Source organism: Diospyros lotus, chromosome 6 (assembly GCF_014633365.1).
Source record: "Diospyros lotus cultivar Yz01 chromosome 6, ASM1463336v1, whole genome shotgun sequence".
NCBI lineage: Eukaryota > Viridiplantae > Streptophyta > Magnoliopsida > Ericales > Ebenaceae > Diospyros > Diospyros lotus.
In genome coordinates this window covers 5,141,520-5,161,082 of record NC_068343.1, presented here as the reverse complement: position 1 = coordinate 5,161,082, position 19,563 = coordinate 5,141,520, and the positions used below count along the sequence as shown (strand labels likewise).

The window sequence follows — 19,563 nt, the reverse complement described above, 5'->3', positions numbered from 1 at the left end:
TGTTGTTGATCGGGAATAGCATGAAGATGGTGAAGTCCGTAAAGAGTTTATTGGCCAAGAAGTTCGAAATGAAAGACTTGGGGCCTGCAAATTTTATTTTGGGCATGTAGATTAGGAGGGATCGTGAGAAACGGAAGCTGTGGCTAGGGCAGGAGAAATACATCAAAGAAATTTTGAAGAAATTCAATATGAGTGACTGCAAGCCTGTTGGTACCCCTATGCCTTTAGGGACCAAGCTATCTGCGGAGCAATGTCCTAAAACGGATGAAGAAGCTGAAGAGATGGCCCGAGTTCCATATGCGAGTGTAGTAGGTAGCTTGATGTATGCTATGGTGTGCACGCGTCCAGATATAGCCCAAGCAGTGGGAGTCTTGAGCCGATACATGTCTAACCCAGGTAGAGAACACTGGAATGCGATCAAAAGAGTTTTCAGGTATCTTCGTGGAACTTCAAATTTTTCTTTGCGTTATGAAGGTACAGGGAATGGAAATATGCTTGATATCGTAGGCCATGTAGATGCTGATTGGGGTGGAGATATTGATAGTAGCCGGTCCACCAGCGGGTATGTTTTCACACTGTTTGGTGCTGCGTTGAGTTGGATGAGTAAAAGGCAAAGTGTGGTAGCGCTTTCTTCTACGGAGGCTGAGTATATGGCTCTTGCTCATGCTGGAAAAGAGGCCATATGGTTACGGCGGTTGTGCTTGGAGCTTGGTTTTGAGCAAGGTGCTGTAGAGGTGAGATGTGATAATCAAGGGGCTATTTATTTAGCCAAGAATTCGGCGTTTCACTCACGCACAAAGCACATTGATATTCAATATCATTTCATCAGAGAAAGAGTAGAGAAGAATGAGGTTCGACTTGTAAAGGTTGACATAGTAAAAAAATAGTTCAGACTTCCTTACTAAAGCTGTCACAGGTGCAAAGTTTCAATGGTGCTCGGCTGCAATTGGATTGAAGAAGAATGATATTGGAAGGGCTCTTATTTGCGAAAAGTATCCACCAAGTGGGAGAATGTTGGAGTTGGCAAATACTTCGAGGACCCTTGTTTCTCACACTGGGTACGCCCACGTGAGCTTAGGGGAACTGAAGTGTTACCCAACTAAATGTGACACCTACGCGCGGGATACGGGGGTTCGGGGGCAGTGCCCCCGACACGGGTGTCCCGCTGCCCGATCAGCCAGGGGGGTTCGGGGGCAGCACCCCTCTACGGGTTTGGGCTTTTACGTAAGCTGGCCCGTATGGTTGGACTTAAGAGTTTTTTATATTGTTTTAGGTTTTAGGCCCATTTTTGAGGCATATATATTTTTGCTTCTTTTGTTCAATTGTATGTTGTCGAATTTGCTGTAACCGAAAAATATAGTAAAAAACTCTTTACAGGACGTAGCCCTAACTTGGGGTGAACCTGGGTAATCTCGTGTGTCTCTCTTATTTTTCTTGATTTTTTGTGTGATCGTCTGTCTCGGTTGCGATAAATCTCTTCAGAGGATGGATTCCTCCCGGCTCTCTCAGTACTCCTGCCCCATTGGATGTAGTTGGGGTGGGGGGGGGGGGGGGGGGTTTCATGGGCGCCATTGGCCACCACTCGTTAATCGTAATTAACTCTAACTCGCACCTTTCCAAAACCATTGTGACGGTACGTAGTTACGGGCAGAGAGGTTACTGATATAATATATAATTTTTGTTCTTGATCGGACACTAACTTGATGGGTCCCTCCCTGCTTCTTCTTCTTCTTCTTCTTCTTCTTCTTAATTAATACACAACCCAACCAACCAAGTACTCGCCTTCCAGAATGAATTATTAATCATTCATTTTTAACTAGAAAAAATAAATTTACAAGTGCATATATAGTTTTATTTTATTTTAATTAGCAGTACACACTTAAAGAAATATAAACAAGACAATATAAATGTTCTTAACAAAAATATTGTATTTTAGAAATATTTATGTCTTTTTACTTATAAAGTAACATTGATTTTTTTAGGTTATAATTTTAAGCAGAAAGTGGGGGACTTTGCCTGTTGGTGACTGATGTGAACCTTGCTGGCCACGATCCTAATTCCTCCATTTCATTTTGCTCTCTTCCTCCGCACTGGGTTAAGTGTGGCGGAATATTTGCCTGTACAGCTCTTAATTTCATCTTAATTTATCCTCACTCTCTTTGTAGTGTAATAAAGTCCATTAATTAATTAAATCTATATATATATATATATACACCTACTTTTTAGACAAAATTATATAAAATTAATTATTAAACAAAAAATTGAAAATTTTAATAAGTTCACAGACTAACTTAAGTATTAATATATATTTTCTTAATTAGAATTAATATTTAATATTTAGCTTGATTAAAATTTAATACTTTACTTAAATTTATATATAAATTCCCTAAATTTCTCAATCACTATCTTTAATTAATTATCAGCATTATTATTATTAATTCCCATCGGGGGATCCATCAGGACAGTTCATGACCATCGAGCGGATTGATGAGTAAAAGTGAATCCCACGTTTGAATTTTTGGCAAGTCAAACCTGGAAATGAACTTGAATGGTGTAAATCAATTAAGATGTTATGATTCTCAAGAATATAGGGAATGGTGACTTAAGAGTTTCTCCTACACACTCTATAAATGAGACACTGGCAGAGGGAGAGAGAGAGAGAGAGAGTTAACTAGTAGAGAAGCAGAACCCACCCATGCTGGTGTTGGCCGAAGATGGGTGGCTGAGAAAGCATAGATCAAGTTGAGATTAAAAAACCAAAAGAAAAAAGATCCTGACCCTACATCTAGCTAATTTTCAATTTGGAAGAAAAGCTGATGAGCACACTAATTGTTGTTAAAAATCAATTGAATTGGGAAAGCGAGTGAAGGACCAAATTAATCATCATTTCAAAAGTGTTTCATGGAGCATAATTTATTTATATATATATATATATATATATGTTGAAGCTGAAGAGAAAAGCCTTTCTACCCATCACTTAGTAGTGTTTTCTCTTCTTTATGTGATTTTTTTAAAATCATTTCAGGCTTATTTAAAACAGCAACTCCTCCTCATCCTAATCATGTTGAGATGTCACTTTGTTTTTTTAACTCTCAATTCTAATCTAAAACAATCCCTTTTATCATCCCACTCGTTTGTTATAAAGACTTCGTGGATTATATACCTCTAACTAGCTACCTATTTATATTTTCACGATAACTTGAAAGATACAATTAAAACAAAAGACAACAAATCTAGACCAGTACTTGAACTTAATTCGCATATTTGGATGCAGTTAGTCTCAAAACTCCTTCATAGTCATGCAAAATGGACATTGACAAAGACCAAGATTAACCAAATTAACCAAAACTCATGAAGTCAATTAACCAACTTCACCCCGCGATTAGCTAGCTAGCTAGTTCAACGGGTTCAAGCAGATTTGAACTCCATACTTGGGCTTCATAGTGAGGACGATAACTGGTGCATGGCGATAATTCTCCGATATTGTGAAGCTGAACTTTGATATCAACATGGCCAGAATGATCTTGGCTTCCATCATGGCGAACGCTTGGCCAACACAGTTTCTTGGGCCGGCGGCAAAGGGGATGAACCGGCCGGAGGTGAAAGATTTCGAGGCGAACCGGTCCGGGTTGAACTCTTTGGCGTCTTTGCCCCATAGTTCTTCGCTGTGATGGATGGCGAGAACTGGAATCCATATTGACAACCCCTTTGGGATGTGGAGGTCGCCTAACTTAAAGTCCTCGAAGGCCATTCGAGGAAGAACTGAAGCTGGCGGATACAGTCTAAGAGACTCATTGATCACCATGTTCAACTGCATATATAAATATATATATATATATATCACCGATGCAAGTTAATAATGCTGTTTTTCTGCAGTTTATAGGATGAATTAATCACGTGAGAAGTTCACAATAAATAAGATAACTCGTTGCTGATCAGCCACATCATTCCTTGAGTTTAAAATATTTTCACTAATAGGGTTCCATAATGCAGATGCTTGCATCTCTGCATTATTCATTCATTTTTCTTTCTTTTCTTTTCTTTTTTATAATTATGTTCTATGCCTAAAACGAGCAGAGAGTTGCTTCAGTAGAAGTGATGTCAGACAACCTGACAGGGCATAGAGACGAACCAGTTGACTATTAATTGATCGGATTCAAAACCATTAATTTTTCACTATGCATATATAATATGAAGTTGAACCATGCATGCTGAATGATATATTCAGATTCAACGACCAAGCTAATCCTATGGCAAAGTTAAACTTTTTCAAAGGAATTAATTCCCTTGCATAAAACGTCCTCTACGTATCTTAGTGACATATTGTTCCCTACCCTATCACCCTATGCATCCACCCCATTCCCAAAAGTAACCCCCCCCTCCCCCCCCCGCCCCCCCCTTCTCTCCCACCAACACAAAGAAAAAAGAAAAAACTATAATAATAACAATAGAATAAATAAATTATTTATATAATTAACTTAGTTGGCCCTCAATTAAATGACTTACCAGAGTGAGTTTGGAGAGATGATCAACAGAGGGAGAGGCGCCATTGCAGACCTGGTTGAGCTCGGCCCGGACCTTGTCTTGCCAAGATGGGTTGGTGGCGAGAAGCATGATGGTCCAGGTGAGTAACAGTGCTGTGGTTTCATGGCCGGCGAAGAAGAAAGTCTTGCATTCATCCATGATCACCTGCAGATTTAAGTTAAACCCATAATTATTATTTTCCCTCCTCTTCTGCATCTCATTGAGCAGCATGCCCAGAAGATCGTTTCCATACGAGCTGCTGCGACCAACCTCCACGCAGTCCTTCCGGCTCTGTATTATCTCCATCAACAGCCTCTCCACCTCCATCTTCAGTGACTTTATTTCTCGGTTGTATTTACTCGGAAAAAACCTGCAAACATAATTAAAACAAGCAATAAGATGTAATTGGATGTGCTACCTATACATGATTTCATGCATGTTTTGAGGAATTAACCAAAATCCTTTCTCGCTTTTTAATGATGGATGGAATCAAAGCTAGAGGATTGGACAGCATCCCAACTTAATTAAAGGCAGAATCTTTAATGATATTCGTACAAATAGCTAGATTTCTCGTACAATTAGAAGACACAATGTTCTGATTTTCGTTTCGGAACTGTCATTAGCAAAAGGTGGGTGACCAACGAAAAGGGACTATCTCTCTTCAATTGTAAATAAAGAGGGACTATCTCTCTTCAATTGTAATTAAAGACTCGTCTTCCTTGTAATGTGAAACTCACCGGCTGCCGGGAAAGCAAAGGTGCCGGCTAGCTTGAGCACAGAGGTTCTGTAGAACGGTGAGCAAATGGAAAATCCGCTTGCCCTTTTCGTAGCTGCAATCGAACTCGGTTCTGGAAATAATATCGGCGGTGAGCCGGGTCATGTACTCGCCGATCTCGAACTCGGTCCGACCTGACTCTACTTCATTCTTTAGCGTCTCCAGAGTCTGCTTTGTGCACGTCACCATATACCCGGCATAGCTCTGCCATTAATCACCAACGCCAACCAAAAAAATATAAATAAATAAATAAAGAATGCAAACCAAAAAAATATAAATAAATAAAAAAAATACTATTAGTACATCATAATTTATACTTAAACTACACAATGTAGTCAAAATATCTAAAATACCTCTCATCCAAGGTGATGAGGTGAGGTGGCTCGGTGAGGCCCGAGGGGTATTTTTGTTATTTATGATACATTATATAGTTTAAGACATAGTCCAAAAAAATACCAATAGTATAATTCAATAAATAAACAATTGCCAAATATTGTATACAGGTGGGCTTCTGGTAGTTCAGTGGTAGCATTAATGTAATTATTATTGCAGGCGTTTCTAGTGGTTTTTTTTTTATTGACCTTAAGTTTGTCTCCAATGAACGCCGGCGCCACAATGTGCCTCTGATGATGCCAGTCTTCGCCGTTGGCCATTAACAGACCCTTTCCGATGAAGTGCTTTGAGCCCTGTTGCTGAAGCCACGATTTTCCGGCTTTGGTGCTGTACTTTGAGAGAAGCTCCTTGATCATCTCCGTATCGGTTATGCACATCCTCGGCTCCGTCCCGTTCCAGAATATGAATCTTTTCCCTGTCCATAAAAATTGGATAAATTTAAATTAAGATCTTAAAATACACGACTTGTACGCACGCATATCAGCACAAGTGTCCGGTGAAACTCTCGGAGCACGTACCGTAGAGTTGGGACCAGACGAGGAAATGGGGGAAGAGGCGGCCGACGACGTCGTGGCGGACGGAGTCCATGTCTGCGGCTGTGGATTTGGCTACCATGGCGGCGACGTCGAGGATGTTGCCTACCAGAAAGCGGGGTTTGGGGCCACGCACTCCTTGCCTCTCCATGATTTTCTTGATGCGTCTTGGAGTTAACCAGTAACAAGTTATGGTCACGTGGGCAACCCTGATCAAGGAAAAGCAAAGAGACACAAGTAAAAGAGCCAGAAGCACCGCCATGGCTGTGGCCGTGACTCGGAAGCAAGTGATCGATGTCTCGCGCGCAGACAGGAATTGGATCCCCTGGTGAGATTGCAATTGAAGATGGAGGAATCCTTATTTATACCATTTAGGCAACGTACGTACTGCCCCTTCGCTTAATTATATGTTGCCTTAATTAATAATATATAATTTATAAATAATAAAATTTGTATCCATTAATTTATTATGGGATTTGTATTTTTTAAGAATCCCAAGAATTCTTTCTTTCTTGTTATTATTATTATGTTAATTAAAATAAATTAATTTATAAATTGTAAGAAGGTGGTGGGTTTGGATTTGAAACGAATGGGATTTTTGGGGGTCAAAAAGGGTAATTTTGGCATCTTATTGTTTGAATTTATATTTTTGACCAGCTAGCAATTCGCGGCAGGTCTCCGGTGGTGTTGGGTTGACCTTTTTTTAACTTTGGAAATCCATATATATATATATGCATGCACCCGTCTTGAATTTAATCACATGCCCCCCCAAATAAATTAATATTTTTTTTATTATAAGATATATTATAACTTTGGGAAATTATTTTTGACTGAAAAAGAAAGAATAATGAGACTTAATATAAGAATATTTGCTTTTATTATTTGTTTACCTTTTTATTTCTATATATAGCTAGATTCTTACTTAATTATACTTCCAAACGTAGGATATATGTATTGAATTAAATTATTTTTTAAGGGCCAAATTGTTCATGAATCTAGAGCCGATTTTATTGGTAGCACCATGAATTAGATGCATGAATCTACTTAAATATTAGCGGATTCAAAATTTATAGACTGTATGAATGAATCTACTCAAATATTAACCGTGTTAAAAATGGATAGTTAAATTATTATTTCTTTTAAAATATATTAGCAATGACTTGATCGTTAATTGGGACTCTAATTAAGATTAATTTTTTTATAATTAAATGTGAGTTGAATACTATATATATAATATAATAATCATTAAAATTGATGGAACTGGTGGAATTGTGAACAACAATTGCCATGGTTGGGTATGCATCATCTAAATCAACAAGCCCATTTTTGTTAATAATTGATCAGACCAAATGAATCAATCAATCAATTTTATTTTTTATTATTATTCAAAAATACTAAATAATTAGTACTCATCATTTTAGATTTATTTTCTTTAATAAAGGCATGAGCATATATAATTATTGGAACATTGTGATGAACAAAATAAAAAATAAAACTATAGATTCTTTAAAATTAATTTTTAAATCAACACTTGATTGTGAATCACTGGTCAAAAACGAGTAAACTAGTATATATATATATATATATATATATTAATGGCAACAATTAATTAACAATTTGTATCTTGTATTTTCAACACTTAAAAAAATCCTTAGCCTTCTTCTTGAGCCCCCAATCATTAGAACCCACAATTGTCTTTATTTTAGAGAGTTACATTAGGTCTTAGTCACTATGTTTGTAAAGGGGCTGGCTGGTATGACAAATATTAATGCTCTCTTCTCTTTGTTATTTTTAAATTATTTTTACTTTTTAATTTTTCAAAACAGTAAAAATTAACACAGTGATTTTTATATTTTCAAAAATTATAAAAAAATTTAAAACAACAAAAAGTTGTTTTAATTGTTTTTATCATAAATACACTGGAAATTTTTAAAATGCAAAAAACGCTAAAAAAAATAATAATAATTTTAGCAATTTCAAAACAGATATTTTGAATATAAAATTAAAAATAAATTCAAAAGTCAAAATTAAAAACTAAAATACGAAAAAAATAACCCTTAATATTTTTTTTTTGTATCGTTGCACACCTAAACAACAGTATTGGTAAATTTTCATTATTAGAAAAAAAAAAAGAGAAAAATGCTTCGTGGACCATTCATCTCAATTTTTAATGCTAGCAACAAGAAAAGGTGATTTCTAGATATTTTATAGGAATCATTTTGTCCAGGGAGCTCTCGCAATTCAGTCTCAAAATTTCTATAAAAGGGTTAAATCATGAAATTTAGTGACAAAATTCAAATACGAGACCAAGACTCACTAAATTCAAAGCTCCTTTGGGACCAACCAAGGTATGTATAATTTCAACCATTATGTTATGGCCGTGGGTGCAATCAGACTTGGGCTTTAAATGATAGATTCCTTCAATGTATTCAGCAACAATGCCCTTTTGCCCCCTGGTATTGCAGTGAGCATGTAACAAGGGACCGTTGGTAATTGTAATTAAATTTGTAGAAAACAGCAAATAATTAGTGACATATATATATAAATATATGTTCATGTTCTAGATTAATAGGGATTTTTTTGGGTTTAATTACTTTGGTGACAAATGATGTCTCTGGGGGTCTAGTCAGCCCTATTTGTGGGATTGACTCTGTCTTGTCACCAAGTCAATATGGGCCATCAAAATTTGGAGAATCCATGGAGTCCACAACTTAATGATAATTAACAAGTACTGCAAATGATGTTTGCTCAAGAAATTATTTTGATGATTTTTCGAGAATATAATATAATTATTGTATAATTAGGAATATAGTTTTATTAGCTTTAATGCATCTAGAGTACCACTAATTTAGGACTATATATATGAAAGCTTTTATTCTCACAAAATTATGTATGTGCAATTGTGATCTAAAAATAATTTTGTGAGAATAACAACTCTCCATCAAAAAATCATAAAATTGACCATGAAATAGCACTTTAAAAGATAGATTCTAACAACTTTTTATTTCCATACACTTTAAAGAATATTTAAAATATTTTATAATTCAAATTGTAAAATAATAAGTGTAGTTTGGATAAAAAATAATTTTATTTATATATATATATATAGCTCATCTCCAAAGAAAAAATAAGAAAGCAATGGATATGAAAGACTATAAGTTGTATTTCTTAGTACTTTGCTCGAGACAATCTCATAGAGAGACTTATCAAGAAGGGTCAAAAAAACAAAAATATCTCTTACTCAAATATAAATTTACCCCTTTCCTTGCAATCTCCCCTTCCCTCTCTTCGCTTCTCATGATTGTAGCCTCCAATAAACTCTAGCACTCATTGCCTTTCTCAAGCCACCTTCTTGTCTTGCTTCGCACTAGAGTCGGCCCAACAAAGTTGGGGAGCCTTAGGCAAAAAGATTTGTCGAGGCCTTTTCAAGAGTATTAATTTTTTTTTATAAAAAAATAAATAATACACATTTTTACACAAATATTTCATCATTTTATTAAATAAAAAAAAGTTAAAATTCAATCAACTACAGAATATAATAATCTCTTAACAACAATAAATTTTCCACTAAAATATTATGTCTCAGAAATAATAATAATAAAAAAAATCAAACAACTTACTACAATAAGCAAAGAAAAATAAAATTATTTTTTTTGAAATTCTAAGACGGTCAGTAAAAAATTATACATTCTTAATTCTCTTATAGAAGGAAACAATACAAAATATTAAACTGATAGTATTTAAAAGATAAAATTCACCAATAATGAACAACTTTTTATTCTACAAATATGTGTTGAACTATGTTCATCTTTATGTAAAATTAATTTTTCTTGTCTTTTGAGATGCAAAATTGATGATTAAATATCCATAATCAAGCTTATATAATCAATTATGTTTAATAGATAATGTTTTATGGGAAGAGGAAAAAATTAGGAAGGGAAAGTGAGTTTTATGGGATATTGAAATTATGGGATTTGGGAATAATAGGCAGTAAAAAATTGAAAAATAGAGAAAGAAGTTAAAAAAAGATTTAAAATGTTTTGTATTTAATTTTTTTAATAAAATATTTATTATTAAAATATATATATTACAAAATTTTAAAATTAAGGGCCTTCTATTTTTGGGGGCCTTATGCCACCGTATATATGAATTCACTGTTGGATTAGCCCTGCTTCACGCCGCCTTGCCTTACACTGACCATTGTTGCATCCTCTCTCTCGATGAATAGAAAAGATGTAGTGGCAGTCAACACAACGCAAGATGGTGCAAAATGAGGCAGTGAGGCAACTCAAGGAAGGAGACGAGGTATTTGTAGGTGCTGGGGTTTGTTGGAGGTGACAGCCATGAAAAGGAAAGAGAGAAGAATGGAGGTTGTAGAGAATGAGGTAAATTTGCATTTAGGTGAGAGACATTTTTGTCTTTTTAACCTCTCTCGATAAATCTCACGAGAAAGTAGGTGAGCGACATTCTCATTTGGATGCATATATACTGAAGAATTAGCACATAACCAAACGGTCAAGAATCTTGCTCGGGCGCGCAATTGAAATTAAACAAGAAAAAAGAATGCGTGTGGGAGTTAGAATCATCATTAGAAAAGATCAAACTGCTGGTACCATGTTTAGGATATATTCCATCAAATACTTAATGGAAAAGATAAAGGAGAGTCGGTGCGTAAGCCTTATCGATTAGGTAGTAAAGAAAAGGGGGGGAAGAAAAGGCCCTTTTCCTGCAAAGTGGAGATGCAGATGATCAGGATTTGCTCGGGAAAGTGAAGATTAAAAATGTCATCAATGGCGGAAAGGGTGAAGAGAATCACCATCGATCCTTTGCTAATTACTTTAAATGCCCAATGGATTAATTGTGTTTGTGTGTGTGTGGGGCGCAAGTGAAAGAGAAAGGAATTATCTAGCAAAAAGAAGAGAGTAAGGAACTGTTCAGTGAATCAGTCAAAAAGGGTGGGAACTGGTAAGGAAGAGATAGGCCGACCGATGCAGCTAATGAATGCAATTAGGAACCCTGTCCTGATAGCAACAATGGAACATATTCTTGTGAGCCCTAAAGCCTAACATGGAGAACAAGCTAGGTCTGTCATTGCCATGGTTTTGTTTAATTGTTGAGACTCTTAGTCTTAGATGATACATTGAGGATAGTGCACAGAGTTTAAAGAAAGTTCCAGCATATTGTACACAAGTTCAACTTGTTTAGAAAATGATACTTACATGATCTAATATTATATGTCACTTAATTAAAGGATGTCACTTAAGTCTCAATAATCTATTCAAACATCTCAAGATAATAATAAGTGCATCATAATATTATCCGAAAATAAGATAATCAAGAGCAAACAAAGAACATTTAGGTTTCAAACTCTTTTTTTTGGATAACGTCCCATCACGAACGTCTTCATTTATTAGTCTCAGAGTACGGTGAATGAATTAAATTAGGGAACTTGATGAACCTCGATTTCGATCTCATAATAACATTCTAACTATGATGAAATAAGCTCCAAACGATATCAACAAAACCATCAAACTATGCATTTGGAGACGTAAGTTCCAAACTCTTGATAGCACAATAAGTCAATCAAGATTATGACACCATATATGTATACGTGTCGTATTAGGAGGTATAAAGATATTTTTTCTCTTATATTCTTACATGATATTCTTTATTAATATTATTTTTCATTGGCTAATCTAACTTAAACATTAGACATTTTTTTTTTTAATTTTTTATTATGGTTACAAATGTAACGACTATTGACACGATGTTTCAGTGGGCAACTGTCCAACCATTGATCCAGATCAGATCATATTAATTATTGGTGATTTTCTTGCCTCACTGTATATTCTTTGAAAACTAACTTAATACTACAGTTTCTACAAGGATAAACCATTTTGAACGAGATTCATTCATAATATGATCATTACTAGTAGGGGCACTTTGATCAGACATGGGCCGTGGTAGAATAGGGTCAGATTGTTTATTTATAGTTGGCCCAATTACTCTCCAAGGCCCAAGCCTAAACAGAGATCATTTGGTTATGAAATGGGCCGCCTACAGCCCAGTATGTTACTTTGGTTAGAAGTATCAACAAGAAATTTACTGAAAAATGAATATTAAGACCAACCGCAAGTATATTTTTGTGATTAACTCATAAAATAAATGCAGCACAATAACAAATAAGAGAAGCCAACAGATTAAAGTATTTTGAGTAAATTAGGTTACCAGATCCAATGCATCTTTGTGATAATCCACAAAATTTAAACTCATCGCATGATAAGATCATGTATCTCAATTATTAACAAGTATGACTTTGTTAATATGGCTTATAGTCATGACACCTCGCTTTAAATTAAGTAGAGTTTTAAGTAAAAATCACGCTCAAACCATCACTGAAAGAACTATAAAAGTCCAAAATTCTTCGGGTGCATGTTAGTATTTGTTACTCTCCCACCAGTTATTCTATTACTCTTTACTCATTCTTTTATTATCGAACATTAATTTAACAGTCAAAGTTTATCTTAAAGATTAAAGTCCCGAGTTTGCAGAAAATTTACAGGTGTTGTGTTAGGTCCCAGTTCCCCAGCAACGTCGTGGTTAAAGATAGATTCAAAACTTATGGATATTTTTTTAGAAACTCACTCATGAAAAGCCTATAAATTATTTAATACAATAATATTAAAAATTAGTTATTAAAGAGTTTTTAAATTTTTGAGAAGGCAAAAATTTCTTTTCTAACGTCCGAAAAATAGACTGAAATTTTCACTCAAAAACTGTTTATAGAATAATAATTAATGTATTGACTTCCACTAATAAAAACTAACTAAATAACTCATTCCAAACCAACCTTTAAAAATATTAGTGGAATTAGGTCGTCAGCCTGGCATAGTTGCGGATCGTGCCAGGCCTAAGGTACTCACCCGGCTGGTGGCATTACCCAACCCGTTAATGAGCACGAGCTTGGCACAGCCCACGGGCATGACACCGCCCATTTCACATATTTAATTAAATATAAACATATATATATATAACTAAAGAATTACCTAATATTTAACAAGGACTTATATGTCAATTTTGAACTATTAATTACATAAATAAACTTTACTAGTTCAAGGCACACGTTATGCTCATCATTACTATTATTTTTCATTTTATGACAATATAAAAAAGACATAAATGATATAATTATTTTTAGAATAATTTTTTTATATACATCCATTTTAAACTATATTTCTATGAATTAAAAAAAATTCATATTAATAAAAAATTAATAAAATCAAGGTGAGGAGGACCCAAAATGGCTCGTGGCCTGCCACACTTAGCCCAGGCCCTTAGACTGTGCTGGACACGGCTGGCCCAACAGTTCGACATCTCTACCTACACGGGCACAACAAACAAAAGCAGTCAAAGATGTATCTGGCAACAGACATGCCGCGCGGGGAAGATGAAAAGTTAGCAGCCGAGGGATCCACAATTGTCAACCAAAAGTAAATGTCAATTGTCAAAAGTTATTTCTGATGCTGCATGCATGTACAGATGAAAAGTCGCAGCCTTTATTGACGCAGCAAAGAGCATCAACAAGCGATCTTATGACAACTAGAGAACTAAATGCTATGCAGAGTTTCTGCAAGCAAACTTTGGCAGAGAAAGATGAATCGTGTTTTTCCAATAGCAAGTTCACATGCAACACCTTCTCGCCATTAATGCATATAATGCGCAGTAGCTAGCTAGTTTAACATCTTAGAGCTTCAGAATCTCTGGAATATGGACTGGGTACCTATCAACACAGTCTTGCCATGGACCTTCAATCGGAGCACTAATGCTCCGATTACACTTCCAAACTGCACTGTTACACTTAAACCCACTTCCAAATCCAATCTGCCAGATCCTATCCCCCTTTTTCATCCTTCCTTTAGCTTCAATGTAGTTTAGTTCATACCATAATGAAGACGAAGAAGTGTTGCCGAATCGGTGGAGCGTCATTCTTGATGCCTCCACGTGCTCCTGCGATAGCTGGAGGTTCTTCTGGAGCTCGTCGATCACCGCCCGGCCGCCGGCGTGGATGCAGAAGTGTTCGAAGGCAAGCTTGAAGTCGGGAATGTAGGGCTTCCATTTAGGGTTGAAGATTTTCCGGCCGATGAGGGTGAAGAGGAAGAGGAGCTGCTCAGAGGCCGGCAGAACCAGTGGTCCAATGGTGGTTATGTTGGACTTCAGCGCCTCCCCGGCGATGACCATGAGGTCTTTGGATAGCCTGATGCCGACTTTGCTTTGCTCGTCTTCTTCTTCGAACACGCACTTGTAGGATTTGTCTTCCGCGCCCTTGTGGGTTCGGACGACATGAAGCAACCGATACTTTGACCGAACCCGCTCGCGTCTCTTGTTCGATAACAGAATGGCGGCGCAACCCATTCGGAACAGGCAATTTGGCAGAAGCATGGCTCGGTCCTGGCCTTGATAGTAATTGGGAGTGATGATCTCCGTGCTAATAACAAGGGCATAGGAATTGGGATGAACTTGAAGAAGATCTCTCGCCAGATCAATGGATATCAGCCCAGCGCTGCAGCCCATTCCGGACAAGTTAAAGCTCTTTACATTACTCCGGAGCTTGTACTTGTTCACCACCATAGCGGACAGCGACGGTGTGGGCGAGAAGAGGCTGCAGTTCACGATGAGAATGTCTATGTCCTTGGGATTGACACCGGTCTTCTTCAACAAGGAATCAATGGCGGAGAATATGACGAGCTCGGCCTCACCTCTGGCGGATTCCATGGTTGGGTTGGGAGGAATATAGTGAATTGCCGGCGGCAAGCAGGTTTCTTCTCCGAGGCCAGACCTTTCGAGAATCCGCATTTGGAACTCTACGCTCTTGGGGCTGTCTTTGAGGATCAACCTGGAATGTTCCATGAAGGTGGAGAAGGGTACTCGGCAACTGATGGGAGGCTTATAACAGGCGTAGTCGACTAAGTAAATGGATCGAGGCCTGGACATGAAGAAGACAGTTGATATGAAGATGATGAGGAAGGAAGAGCAGAGAATTTGAACGAGATTAAGCTCCAGTGATTGCCAGAAGTTTAATATTTCTTCCGGCCCCAGCCTGAGAAGATGAACGGATATGGCAACCATGATTGGTATTAGCAAGCAGTAGAGGAAGTTATTGACAAGGTGTTGGTACCCAAGTTTGACATACTTGAGCTTCACCGAGCCAGACATGTTTTGGCAAATTTTCCGGGGGGGGGGGAAAGAAAGAGTTGTATGTATGAAGAGAGAGGAGAGGAAGGTGGGAGATTTATAGAGGGTGAGAGGGAAGAGGGGCAATGAATGGAGGCAGATGAGAGGATTTAATGAAGAAATTTCACGTCAGACAACGGTCTCTTAGCTGGATTTTTTTAAAGTTCTAATTAGCCACTCTGCAAGCATTTAATCTTCCAACCAATAGGGTCGCAAAGAAGTTGAGGGAATTGTTCGGTTGTTTATAATTTGGTTTCTTTTCAACCCAACCAGTTTTTGAATTGTGTTAAGCTGTTTTTGAATGAATGAATTATTATGCATTCATTTTGAAAAATCCCACTAGAAGCCCGAAAATGTTGTTTGGACTGATATTATTGCATTGATATACTATATATTTTATTATGTAACCTATGAGTGTCTCTAAATAACATTTTTATGGAGTTCAAATTGGCCAGAAACACGTCAAATATTAGGCTATTAAGGCTATGTTTTTACGGGAAAAGTCAAAATATAAACTAACAATCCAGTAAAATTAAAAATAAAATAAGCTTCAGCCCAAATAATAATAGAAAGGATGAAAACGTACTAGATAATTAGCCCATAAACAAAATGGATCAAAGATAAAAAAAAAAAAAACTCAGCAACAATCAAAATAGCAGTTAGTCATCCTTGATAAATGCTAATAAATGGGTATTTATTTATTTTTGGGCCATACGGGCACCAGGAGAAATCCTACATTGAGTAAATTGGCTCTACCAACTTCAAAGAACCCCGGCAGATTTCCTCCACAACATTTCAACCCTGGAAGCTCTCTCTCATACAAAAGTATTGAATATCTTCTGTTTATTTATTTAGTATTTTGGAGTCTTAGCAAATTCTCCAACTTCCTCTGGTCCTATTGGGGGGTTGTTGAAAGTTAGGCTTCTGACCTTCTGCCGTATTTAATTTTAATATAAAAAATGATATTCCTACAAATAAGAACCCTAATATTAAAGATGGCCATATCCTAATTTGAACAAGTGAAATATCTATTCACCACTCCTCTTTAATTAATATATTGTTTTAGATAATTCTTACAAAAATAAATATTTTATTAACAATATTAATATTAAAGATACAAATGAGAAGGAGATCTGTCTCAATTACACATGTTTGTGGAGAATGAAAGAAATGATCGTTGAGAATTCAAAGGATTCCTACAAAATTAAGAGTTATCTCCCATAAGATCCAACAAGTAATAAACTACGAAGGAGATTAAACCCTCCCTAAATATAAAAATAAAAATAAAAATTAAGATTTAGAATTTATAAAAGGGCTAAACTTGAAATATGTGGCAAGACATCTCTAACCTCTTTGTTACAATAAGTTACCATTGTTATTTTATATCCGACATTAGTTAATTTAAGCATTCAAGCTCTCATGGAATAAACTTGTAAATCTATCTTTGCATCACCAATATTTTCTTGCGATTTTAAAATTTCTAACATTTAGAGTTTAATATAATAATTGATCCTCGATAAATGTGACACTTAATGTGCCAATTTAATGTCACATTTAAATTAAGAATAATGTTATTCATCACTAGTAGAGAATAATAGTGATGTGACAATTCATGTGAAAATATTTATCTGAATAAGATGAAATGATGCTCAACAAATTTTATTTTTTAAATAAATATATAATGACAATTAAATATTTTTACATGAAATCCCATATCACCATTGTTCATCTTTATTGGTTATAAATCACATTTCTCTTAAATCAATCTAATAAATATTAAATGTAATATTTAACATATTAAATATTAACATCTATTAACACCTAGATCTATTTGAAAAACTCGATTCCCCACATTGAGTTCCCAAACTTTATCCCATTACCTATTCTACTCTTTTTAGTGCAAGCCCGTCCCTATTCATGGCTAAGAACCCTAAGAAGGCACAGTTGGTTGCCACTAATGGGTAGCTCCAAAATATGGCTCATAATATTCTCGACTTATTTTTCCTTCAAACTCAGCTTATCTGGAGGGTAATATTTAACACATAAAGAGTTACATCGTTTTAGGAGTGTGGAAATGGAGGAATGACTTTAGATTAAAGCCTTAATTAGATCTATATATATATATATATGTATCTATATCTGTCCTATGTATATTATTACCCTAACAAGTTTTCTCATCTGATCGACCCTTTTTGAATTTGTGTCAAAGCCCCTTACAACGGCAAATATAATATTTGGCCCCCAAAGGGGGGAGGAGGAGGGGGAGGTAGAAACCAATAGCTCTAATTAGCAGCAATTCAGTTCCAATTTTCCTCAATTAAGAAGTGCACATGTGTCCACTCTCATGAATTGACACATAAACAAGTACATGATTGATCTATATGTACATATCATTCTGCACTCAACAAGGATGCCAGTGTGGCACTTATGGTTGGACTGTTCATTGATTGCCATTTAAGTTGTGCTTACTAACCTACAAACAGGAAGTCTCAATGATGGGTGTCGTAGTTATATATGTCAGCTCTGGCATCATCATTTTTAAGTTTTTTATTTAAAAACAGTAACGTGTTTAAATTTTTTTTTCCCTTAAAAATGGCATATTTTTTTGGACAAAATTAAAAAACATAACAATAATTTTTTTTAATTTTTTCCACAATATAAAACAGAGATATATAAGATATGTTTTACAGTTGTATGCAACTCTTTCTATTTTAATTCATCTAAAAAATTGTTTTTATTTTATTATAGAAATATAATTATCATTTTCTAAACCATGTTACTGTAAAAGGGACAAACAAAAATAATTTTTTTTAGATAATACCAAATACTGGTCTATAATTAAGGTAACATTTTATATTTTAAAAATCAATAATATTCAATTTCAAAAATTTAGCAAGTATCTTTTTTACTAATTTATAGTATAAAGTTAAAAATTTAAAAAAAATTAAATTTTCTATTTTCAAATTACAAATTCAATCATTCAGTAAAAAATTAGAGTTACAAAATTATAAAATATTTTCTACAACTGAACCCTTAAGTTTTTATGAAAAAGAGTTGACACCCAAAAAAATTTAGTTTTATAAATTCACAAAGAAATACAAAAAGAAACTAGTATCAAAGAGCCCTAAATCAAGGATCCAAGTGGTGGTTGATTTGAAATATTCACTAATCTCCACTAGGCCAGTGTCTCCTATAGTTAATAAACAACTAGCTAGAGTGATCTGATATATTCTTATATGTTTTATGATCAAATTGCATTTTAGGGACCCATCTTTACAATTAAGATGCGAAGGCCATTAGCTAAAAATAACATAATTATTATATTCACCAATCATGCATAAACTAAAGTTATTCAAAATAAGCCTAATTTAATCCCTTTTAGTATATTCATATTTGAACTGTCCAACCCAGCAGTGATCTTCGACAGCTTAATCAAATCTGAGTAGGAAAGCTGTAATGTCTGAAGGAGACAACTAATTAGATTTGGAAGCTTTCTTGCTGCAGTACCATACACTGAACATCAACCCTTTGACAGTTCCCAACTACAAAATTGTTTCTTCAAGCTGTATTATTGAATCTTTGACTATATATTTATTATTGAATCTTATTTCGTCATGAAAAAAGAAAACAGTGGAAGTTAAAAAACACAAAGATTTAGTAAAGGAGATAAATTAAGATTAAAAAAATTTGGTAAAAGATGTATAGATATGAAATTAGTCAAAATTATTCACAAAATATGAAATCATAAATAAAAATGGATGAAGAGTTCAAGTATAGATATTGAAATAAAAGTTGTTGTTATTATTCTTATTTTGAATCTATCACTAATTATTTTTTTAATTTTTTAATTTTCATTCATCAAACTCTTACCGCTAGCCTGAACACTATCTTTTATAAATTGCGAATAGAAAGTAATGACGGTCTCTCAATCCTATAAATCTCTAGAATAAACTAATTAATCAGATCAAGGTAAGGTAAAAATGAAGCTACAAGCTTAAACGAAGCCCTGCACCTATCAAGTAAGCATATATATATATAATTACAGTTTCTTGCTGCACGAGTTGACCCATGCGTTTGGTTTATGTGCTAAGCGACTAATTAAGTCAT

The 19,563-nt window shown here is 35.1% G+C and overlaps 2 protein-coding genes across 2 annotated transcripts; both read right to left on the bottom strand.

Annotated features, from left to right (window-relative positions):
* Positions 1–3,234: 3,234 nt before the first annotated feature.
* On the bottom strand, positions 3,235–6,573 carry LOC127803332 (cytokinin hydroxylase). Its single transcript, XM_052339479.1, has 5 exons — positions 6,211–6,573; positions 5,881–6,107; positions 5,262–5,503; positions 4,507–4,894; positions 3,235–3,811 (listed from the first exon to the last, which is right to left on the bottom strand). Exons 1-5 carry the CDS (start codon positions 6,485–6,487, stop codon positions 3,395–3,397), a joined length of 1,551 nt encoding a protein of 516 aa, XP_052195439.1. The 5' UTR covers positions 6,488–6,573; the 3' UTR covers positions 3,235–3,394.
* Positions 6,574–13,693: 7,120 nt separating this feature from the next.
* LOC127804051 (3-ketoacyl-CoA synthase 6-like) lies at positions 13,694–16,995 on the bottom strand. The gene has a single exon (XM_052340770.1). It carries the CDS (start codon positions 15,436–15,438, stop codon positions 13,969–13,971), a length of 1,470 nt encoding a protein of 489 aa, XP_052196730.1. The 5' UTR covers positions 15,439–16,995; the 3' UTR covers positions 13,694–13,968.
* Between the last annotated feature and the right edge of the window lie 2,568 nt (positions 16,996–19,563).

What these genes read in the sequence shown, in the direction of transcription:
- LOC127803332 (XM_052339479.1), bottom strand. Translation starts at nt 6,487, where the DNA reads ATGGCGGTGCTTCTGGCTCTTTTACTTGTGTCTCTTTGCTTTTCCTTG. An exon ending in TCATTGGAGACAAACTTAAG is followed by an intron (nt 5,504 to 5,880) that starts GTCAATAAAAAA and finishes GATTAATGGCAG; the next exon opens with AGCTATGCCGGGTATATGGT. An exon ending in CTTTGCTTTCCCGGCAGCCG is followed by an intron (nt 4,895 to 5,261) that starts GTGAGTTTCACA and finishes TTATGTTTGCAG; the next exon opens with GTTTTTTCCGAGTAAATACA.
- LOC127804051 (XM_052340770.1), bottom strand. Translation starts at nt 15,438, where the DNA reads ATGTCTGGCTCGGTGAAGCTCAAGTATGTCAAACTTGGGTACCAACAC.